This window comes from Vicia villosa, unplaced genomic scaffold (genome assembly GCF_029867415.1).
Source record: "Vicia villosa cultivar HV-30 ecotype Madison, WI unplaced genomic scaffold, Vvil1.0 ctg.002361F_1_1, whole genome shotgun sequence".
Lineage (NCBI taxonomy): Eukaryota > Viridiplantae > Streptophyta > Magnoliopsida > Fabales > Fabaceae > Vicia > Vicia villosa.
This window is the reverse complement of record NW_026705907.1, coordinates 340676-350934: the sequence shown is the minus strand read 5'-3', so window position 1 is coordinate 350934 and position 10259 is coordinate 340676. Positions and strand designations below refer to the sequence as shown.

The 10259-nt window shown below is 42.5% G+C and overlaps 1 protein-coding gene across 1 annotated transcript; it reads left to right on the top strand.

Moving 5' to 3' along the window:
• Positions 1-580: 580 nt before the first annotated feature.
• On the top strand, positions 581-3229 carry LOC131638657 (uncharacterized). The gene is made up of 2 exons (XM_058909223.1): positions 581-1030; positions 1982-3229. Exons 1-2 carry the CDS (start codon positions 581-583, stop codon positions 3227-3229), a joined length of 1698 nt encoding a protein of 565 aa, XP_058765206.1.
• Positions 3230-10259: the final 7030 nt, after the last annotated feature.

The window sequence follows — 10259 nt, the reverse complement described above, 5'->3', positions numbered from 1 at the left end:
AGAAGACATCCAAAGGCGTTCTTAGCTTTATGTTGTTTCCTTGTTGCTTTTTTTTTCAAGTACTTTTAATTTAATTTATTTTGAGTATTTTTAATTTCAGTTTCCCTTCCTCTTTGTGAACCAACAATGGATTAGTATTTTCTTTTCAATAAAGTGTGTTTCTTTTTCGTTACTCATCGTTTCTATAAATATTTACCAACCTTGTTTACCTCTCTAAAAAAAATATGTGTATATACATGTACAAAAAATATATACATAATACATATGTGCAAAAAAAAAAGGAAAGATGTACATGTATATATATAAAAAAAAAAAGAGAAAGAGTAAAAATAATATATAAATATATATGTGTATTATAATAATGTGGATAAGACATGAACATAGCATAAGCATAGCATGCATATCATGCACATCATATTTATTTCAAAAAAAAAACATAAGAAAAACTATCTTCATATTCAGTCACACCATTGCAACTCAACCGCGGATTCAGACAAGATCTCAAAAGAAAAAGGCAATGGAACAATTGGAACAGAACCAAGCCGCCCTTCGTGAGGAAGTAACCCAGCTGAAAGGTACTATGGATGAGATTAAGGGAGGAATGGCACAAATGTTGAGCTTCATGAAGGACATTAAGGATGAGCAGGAAAGAGCGAGGGAAGCTCGGAATCGGTATGAGGAGACGCCAAACGATGGCAATCCACTGTTAGGATATGTTCGAGGCTTTGACCCTCATAAGTCAAACACCCACTCATCAAAGAGGGTTACCAAAACCCATGAAGAGGGAGAAGCCTCCCATGAAGGATTCATTCCCGCTACTCAGAAAGAGGGGGCGCCTCGCACTGTTCGTATCCCTGCTAACAATCCACCTAAGGATGAGGATTATGTGGATTTACAATATGGGGAGGTAGACGAGCCGAATCAGGAGTACCAACATAAGCAAACCCAAGCTGATTCTGAAGAGAGCGCTAGAAATAACGGACAAATCAAGGCGCTGGAAGAAAGGCTGAAGGCAGTAGAAGGATACGATGTCTTTGATGTGGATACCTACGAAATGAGCTTGGTGCCGGATTTGACTATTCCTCATAAGTTCAAGATACCCAACTTTGAGAAATACAAGGGACTCACATGTCCTAGAAGTCATCTGCGCATGTATGTCAGGAAGATGGCTGCTTACGCCAGTGATCAAAAGCTAATGATGCATTTCTTCCAAGACAGCCTGAGTGGGGCATCTGTTGAATGGTATATGCAGTTAGAAAAGACACATATCCGAAGCTGGAACGACCTTGCTAATACATTCCTAAAGCAGTACAAGTACAATCTGGACATGGCACCCAATCGGATGCAACTGCAGAACTTGTCCCAGAAAAAGGAAGAGTCATTCAAGGAATACGCCCAAAGATGGCGAGAACTGGCGTCTCGAGTCCAACCCCCACTATTGGAAAAAGAGCTGGTTGACATGTTTATGAGAACTCTGCAAGGACCATATTACGATAAAATGATTGGAAGCGTATCCTCGGGATTTTCAGATCTAGTGGTTATCGGAGAAAGAATTGAGGACGGAATCAAGGATGGGAAAATACAGGGAGCTTCATCTAACTCTTATCACTCTAAGAGGCCCACCTCAACCTTCGCTAAAAAGAAGGAAGGGGAGACCAATGCAGTAGTGCACCAAGAGTTTAGACCTCCCATGACATACCCACCTCAACAAAGATTCCAAGGCCCCCCGAGGAAGTTCGACCCTTTGCCCACTTCTAAAAGTGAGATACTGAAGTATCTATTAAATGAGCAGTTAGTGGAACTCAGGCCTATGCCACCTCCGATTCCCGGAAAGACTATGCCCAACTTCAAAGCTAATGAGAGGTGTGAATTTCACGCCAATTCTCCGGGGCATACATTGGAAAAATGTTGGGCCTTTAGGCACAAGGTTCAGGACCTGATAGAGTCAGGAGCAATTGCTTTTGACAAACCTAATGTGAAGACAAACCCTATGCCCCGCCATGATGGCGCAGTCAACGCAATAGAGGTAGTCACCGAGCAAGAGTTTGTTCAACAACGGAGCTCCCCCATAGATGCCCTTAAGAGGTATCTACTTGCAAAGGGGTTCGTCCTCGAACATAACGAAGCCTTTAAGACAACCTTGCAAAGACTCGTGAATCAAGGGGTAGTTCAGTTTAAAGAATATCCTGAGGAAGAGTATGTGGCCATGCTGGACAGGAATGAACCGTTAATGATACCAAGACAAGGGGCAAGGAAGACGTTGATCATCCCTTGCGCCAAAGCCACACTGCTGATACCCGCACAAGTACACACTAGGATTATCCCAGTCAGGGATCCATATCCTGTGGACAAGATGAAAGCAGTTCCATGGGAATATGAGTCTAACGCTAGTACCGATGTGACAAACATCGTCGGGCCTGGGGGTATGACTCGTAGCGGTCGCATATTCAATACTGCTAAATCAAAAGAGAATTCAGCACAAGCAAATGATCAAGCCACTGTGGTCCCTACTGAAAGAAGCACACCCATAGACAAGGAGATCACTAACAAAGATGCCGAAGAATTCTTGGCATTAATCAAGAAAAGTGATTATAAGGTAGTGGATCAGTTGCACCAAACTCCATCCAGGATATCACTCCTCTCGCTGTTAATTCATTCAGAAAAACATCGAGACACCCTGATGAAGATCTTGAGTGCTGCCCATGTAACCAAAGACATCACTGTAAATCAATTTGATGGAATGGTGGCTAATCTTACTGCTGGGGCATGCTTAAGCTTCAGTGAACACGAGTTGCCCTCACAAGGGAAAGAGCATAACAAAGCCCTGCACATCTCCATACAATGCGGGAAAGCTCATCTGTCTAGAGTGCTGATCGACACAGGGTCGTCATTAAATGTGATGCCAAAGGCCACCTTAGACAAGATAGATTTGGAAGGACTGGTAATAAGACCAAGCCGTCTGGTGGTCAAAGCCTTTGATGGGTCGCAAAGCCCGGTGTTTGGAGAAGTGGACCTCCCTGTGGTAATAGGCCCTCACACTTTCTGCATCAACTTCCAAGTGATGGAGATTGAGCCTGCCTATACATGTTTATTAGGACGCCCTTGGATCCATGCTGCTGGGGCAGTTACCTCTACCCTGCATCAAAAGGTGAAATTTGTGGATGGAAACTCTATAGTAACCGTCAGTGGGGAGGAGGACATATTTGTCAGCAATCTAGACTCATACTGATACATTGAGGCTGGGGAAAAAGCATTAGAGACTTCGTTCCAAGCACTAGAGATTGCCACTGCTGTCACACTGCCAATTGAGAAAACGCGAAGGGCGGTAACATCCTGGAGAGACCTGCAAGACACAAAGATGGAAGGCTGGGGCAAAATTCCAGAAGTGCAAGAGAAGAAAGATCGTCTGGGGTTAGGATGCCAATCAACAAAGAAGGCTGCAAAGGAAGAGCAACGATTCCCTCCGATCGCACAGACTTTTGTCACAGGTGGATATGAGCATGTATCCATGATATCTAGTATGGAAGGAACGTCCAATTTCATCCGGATGATTAGGCCAGGAGAACAACTTCAAAATTGGACAAGCTTGGAGATACCGGAGATAGTTTACGTTTCAAAGTAATTTGCTTTTGTCGTGTGTTTTTCCCTTTCAATTATTTAAAAAAAAAACAATGTCGCTCATGCCTCGCCCGAAGCATAGAGTTGGTTTGTAAGGGCCCCATTTACTTTCAAAGTTAAGTTTATGAATAAAATTGTCGTTTGCATTTGGTATCGAAAACTTTGTCTCGTTCTTGCATTCACTTTCTCGAAATGACAAATAACATTCTTGCATAAAACCAAAGCACAATCATAATTGCATACTAAAAAAAATATAATAATATAAACTTGTGCAGATCACCTTCTAACATCACCGATAATAATACTGCTCAAACTCAATATAAATTCGAGGCTCTCGCTGATCAGTCTGAGGAAGGGGATGAGGAAGACGATGAACTTCCAGAAGAATTGTCAAGGCTAATGGACAGAGAATCCAAAAGCATGCTCCCTCCTCAAGAAGCAATCGAAATCATAAACTTGGGCACCGACAAAGAACCCAAGGAAATCAAGATTGGGGCAACACTGAACGTGGGCATAAAAGTGACACTGGTCAAACTCCTCCATGACTATGTGGAAATATTCGCTTGGTCATACCGTGACATGCCTGGGCTGGATACAGACATCGTCGTGCATAGGCTACCACTCAAAGAGGGTTGTGCACCTGTCAGACAAAAACGCAGAAGAGTTCGGCCTGACATGGATAACAAAATCCGAGAAGAGGTACTCAAGCAGTTTGACGCAGGTTTCCTCGCCGTAGTTGAATATCCGCCATGGATCGCCAATATAGTGCCAGTACCTAAGAAAGATGGAAAGGTACGCATGTGTGTTGATTACAGAGATCTAAATAAGGCAAGTCCAAAGGACGACTTCCCACTGCCGCACATAGACATACTAGTGGATAACACCGCGCAAGCTTCAGTGTTTTCATTCATGGACGGATTCTCGGGGTATAATCAGATTAAAATGGCTCCCGAAGACATGGAAAAAACCACCTTCATGACCTCCTGGGGTACCTTCTGTTACAAGGTGATGCCTTTTGGATTGCGAAACGCTGGGGCAACATATCAGCGAGCTATGGTCACACTGTTCCATGATATGATACACAAGGAAGTTGAGGTATATGTAGATGACATGATCGCTAAGTCCTATTCTGAAGAGGAGCATCTCACACACTTGCAAAAGTTGTTTGAACGCTTGAAGAAGTTCAAACTAAGGTTGAACCCGAACAAGTGTACATTTGGCGTGAGGTCGGGAAAGTTGCTGGGATTCATAGTGAGCCAACGAGGCATAGAGGTAGATCCTGACAAGGTAAAAGCCATACAAGAAATGCCCGTCCCGAGGACAGAAAAAGAGGTTCGTGGTTTCTTAGGGCGCTTGAACTATATCTCAAGGTTCATCTCACACTTAACTGCTACGTGTGAGCCCATATTCAAGCTACTAAGAAAAGATCAACCAATCAAGTGGAATGACGATTGTCAAGTAGCTTTCGAAACCATAAAACGTTACTTACAAGAACCACCAATACTCGTACCCCCGGTGTCGGGAAGGCCATTGATCATGTACCTCACTGTCCTCGACAGATCCATGGGATGCGTACTGGGGCAGCAGGACGAAACAGGGAGGAAAGAACACGCTATTTACTATCTTAGTAAAAAATTCACCGATTGCGAGTCCCGATATTCACCGTTGGAAAAGACATGTTGCGCCCTAGCATGGGCCTCCAAACGTCTAAGGCAATATATGCTGAACCATTCCACATGGTTAATATCGAGGATGGATCCTTTGAAATACGTGTTCGAGAAACAGGCTCTCACGGGAAGAATCGCTAGATGGCAAATGCTATTGTCGGAATATGACATTCAATACGTCACCCAAAAAGCAATAAAAGGGAGTGTATTGGCAGAACATCTAGCTCATCAGCCCATTGAAGAGTATCAATCTATGAAATTCGATTTCCCTGATGAGGACATTATGCTGGTAAGAGACTATGAAATACCTGGGCCCGATGAGGGACCCGAACCAGGACTAGTGTGGACTCTCACGTTCGATGGAGCCTCAAATGCATTAGGACATGGCATAGGGGCAGTCTTGACATCTCCTGACAATCGTCACATACCTTTCACTGCGAGATTATGTTTCGACTGTACCAACAATATTGCCGAATATGAAGCATGCATATTGGGTCTAGAAGCGGCGATCGATCTGAGGATTAAGTTACTCGAGGTATATGGGGATTCAGCATTAGTAATCCACCAAGTCAATAAAGAATGGGATACGCGAGATGCAAAGCTAATCCCGTACCGAGACCTCATACTGGAACTAATGGCTGAGTTCGATACCATCACTTTTAATCATATCCCGAGGGAGGAAAATCAAATGGCTGATGCGTTGGCAACACTCTCCTCCATGTTCAAAGTAAACTGGCCAAATCATGAACCTCAGATAACGGTCAGACACTTCGAAGAACCAGCCTATTGCCTGACGATCGAGAAACAAGCTGATGACAAACCCTGGTACCATGACATTAAGGAATACCTAGAGAAACAAGTGTACCCAGAAAACGCCTCCACAATTGACAAAAAGACGCTAAGGAGGTTAGCATCTAAGTTCTTCCTAAACGGCGATGTCCTGTACAAGCGAAACTACGATTCGGTATTACTAAGGTGTGTGGATAAAAACGAGGCCAAAGAGATCATCAAGGAAATCCATGAAGGAACCTTTGGGACTCATGCAAATGGACATTCAATGGCAAGAAAAATACTAAGAGCTGGTTACTACTGGTTAACAATGGAGGCCGATTGCTTCCAACATGCAAGGACATGTCACAAATGCCAAATATATGCTGACAAAGTACATGTGCCACCAAATCCACTGAACGTACTAAGCTCTCCATGGCCATTCGCAATGTGGGGGATTGACATGATAGGAATGATCGAACCCAAAGCCTCTAACGGACACCGATTCATATTGGTTGCTATCGACTATTTCACCAAGTGGGTCGAAGCTGCTTCCTACACAAATGTAACAAGACAAGTGGTTACTCGGTTCATCAAGCATAACCTCATTTGCCGATATGGGATCCCAAGTCGAATCATTACTGACAACGGGTCGAACCTGAACAATAACATGATGAAGGAGTTATGCGAGGAATTCAAAATTGAACACCACAATTCTTCACCATACAGGCCTAAGATGAATGGCGCTGTTGAGGCCGCAAACAAAAATATCAAGAAAATAATACAGAAAATGGTGAAGACGTACAAAGATTGGCCTGAGATGCTTCCCTTCGCCCTGCACGGTTACAGAACTTCAGTACGCACATCCACAGGGGCAACCCCTTTCTCCTTGGTCTACGGCATGGAAGCAGTTCTCCCTATCGAAGTGGAGATTCCATCATTAAGAGTCCTAGCCGACACAAAGTTAGAAGAATCGGAATGGGTAAAAACCCGTTTTGATCAGCTTAATCTCATCGAAGAAAAGCGACTGACGGCTTTGTGCCATGGGCAGCTCTATCAGAAAAGAATGAAAAAAGCGTTCGACAAAAGGGTCCGCCCTCGAACTTACAAAGAAGGGGACCTCGTTCTCAAGAAAATCTTACTGCCCCGACTTGATGCCCGAGGAAAATGGACACCAAACTACGAAGGTCCATATGTCATAAAAACAGTGTTCTCAGGAGGAGCACTCATCCTCACCACCATGGATGGGGACGAGCTACCACATCCGATCAATTCAGATGCAGTCAAGAAGTACTATGCCTAGCAGGGGCAAGATTCCAAACTACGAGCCCAAGACAATTCATGAAGGATGGGAAATCGGGCAACCATCAACTTCCAAAGTCAAAGGATTACCGGGGCCCTCGAGAGCAAAAGAGCAATAGCAGTATTAATATCATTTCTATTTGTCATTTTTCTTTCTTTCATACCTTTTGTACACTCGCCAATTCAAGGCAACGATCAATAAAAGTCTTTTCCTTTCATACTTATCGCTTCATCATTTCAATACCAAGTGCAAAGAATAATTTATTTCTCATAAACTTTAAACTTCGAACTTAAAACAAGAAACTTACAAACCATCAGACTAAAATAGAGGGGACGAAACCACAACATCTCCGGTAGTCAATATACGCCTGGTCCTGAAAGCACTGCAATACCCCGGTAGATTAACTTCAGACGATCTGAGTTAAGACCCACAAAGCTGCTCGAAAAGCTAAGCAAATCCAACGGGTGACAGAAGATAATGCATCAAAGCCATCATACATATTCATATTCATATACTCACATATGAACCATTTGCATAAGCATGCATACATCTACAACAAATCATAAGCATATACATTCGCAGAGCATCATTTTACAGATGAAGCTTGGCTTCTCTGGAATCCTATTTCAAACTCTATTTTAAATTTCAATTTCAAACCAAATCGTAACCCTCGCGTTACGTCTTATCACGGCAGTGATAACGGCACTTTCAAACCAAATCGTAACCCTCGCGTTACGTCTTATCACGACAGTGATAACGGCAACTTTCAAACCAAATCGTAACCCTCGCGTTACGTCTTATCACGGCAGTGATAACGGCAATTTCAAACCAAATCGTAACCCTCGCGTTACGTCTTATCACGGCAGTGATAACGACAATTTCAAACCAAATCGTAACCCTCGCGTTACGTCTTATCACGACAGTGATAACGGCAACTTTCAAACCAAATCGTAACCCTCGCGTTACGTCTTATCACGGCAGTGATAACGGCAATTTCAAACCAAATCGTAACCCTCGCGTTACGTCTTATCACGGCAGTGATAACGGCAATTTTCAAACCAAATCGTAACCCTCGCGTTACGTCTTATCACGACAGTGATAACGGCAACTTTCAAACCAAATCGTAACCCTCGCGTTACGTCTTATCACGACAGTGATAACGGCAACTTTCAAACCAAATCGTAACCCTCGCGTTACGTCTTATCACGGCAGTGATAACGGCAATTTCAAACCAAATCGTAACCCTCGCGTTACGTCTTATCACGACAGTGATAACGGCAATTTCCAAATCAAATCGTAACCCTCGCGTTACGTCTTATCACGGCAGTGATAACGGCAATTTCCAAACTAAATCGTAACCCTCGCGTTACGTCTTATCATGTTAGTCCCTTGGCAGTGATAATGGCACCTTCAACTTCAACCCAAGTCGTAACCCTCGTGTTATGTCCTATCACGACAGTGATATGGCACCACGTTCTCCAGCAACACATCTACTCCACACTCCGCAATATCAGCAAATTTCAGGGTACTCTCAGTGTTCAATAATCTTCCCTCTTCAGGTCGCAACAGGCAAGCAAGCCTATCCGCCTCTTCAGGTTTAAGAATATTGAACAGGGGCAGCTGTCATACCCCAAAATTTGCCCCATCTACTTCACTTACAAAGATTCAAAGACTAGGGATCCATTCAAGCAACACCCCTAGTCAAAAGCCTCCTAAGGCTAGGGTTTGAGGTTCCCCTAAGAGGGGTCAATGAGATAAGGCTCCTAATCAAGGATGTATGGTTTATAGTGATCTAATCTAAATCCATGGCAAAAGTCAAGGCACTATTCCAAAGGTCATCTGCTCAAACAATCTCAAGATCTACAATCAACTGGTTCAAATCCAAAGTCAAGGCATGGTCCAAACTTCTAACCATTGGTCACACAACAAGTATGGGGATGTATATCCATCATTTGATCAAAGCTTGATCATGATTCCATTAATAGAAACTCAGAGATGAATAAATATAGAAAGGTTCAAATTAGGGTTTCTTAGGGGAAAGTCAACCCAACTTTGACTGGGCATAACTTTCACATGGAACATCAGAAATTCTCCACTCAAAGCCTATTTTGAAGGAAATTGGATTCTCTACAACTTTGTGTCTCACAAGCCAAGGCCAAAAATGCTTCATTTAAGAGATACAAGGCAAAAGATTACAGGTCATTTTCAGGCATCCTTCAAAAGCAGTTTTTTCCCAAAGAGGATATGATCAAGATGAAAGCTTCAGATGAAAAATATGTTCTAAAGTGGCTTGTAGAGGACCTCATGAGGTTTCTAAAAAAGTATTGGAACTCCCTCATAGCTTAAAAATTGAAGGAGATATGCTCGATCAAAGTTAGGTGATTTTGAGGGACTAAAATGTGAAATAAGAAGGCAAAAATAGGAACTCTTGCAAATGGGCCCACATTCTATGACTCAAACTTGGTCCACAATCTATCCAAAACATATGCCATGAATTATATCATTTTATTTGATTTTACATAATTTTATTTCATTTAAAATTAGTTTTTAATGATTTAATTAAATGAAAAATCAAATATTTGGTAGGAAATTTGTTTTGATCATTTTTTTAATCAATATTTATGACCAAATACATTTAATTTTCGTGCATAAGTTAAAGGAGAAAGATTGACACAAATTTAGACCAAAATAGTAGCTTAAGATTCAAGAAACTAAATCAAATATTCAAATATGGCAAGATTGGATTCATTGAGTTGTGGGCTCTCTTTTTTAACCTAATCCACTCTAGTATAAGTAAGGAGCATAAGGGATCGAATCAGGGGTCGAAAATCTGCAGAGAAGAGAACTTGCAAGAACACAAAAATCCTCAAAAAACTCAAGGGCGGTTTCAGAGAATTAGGGCA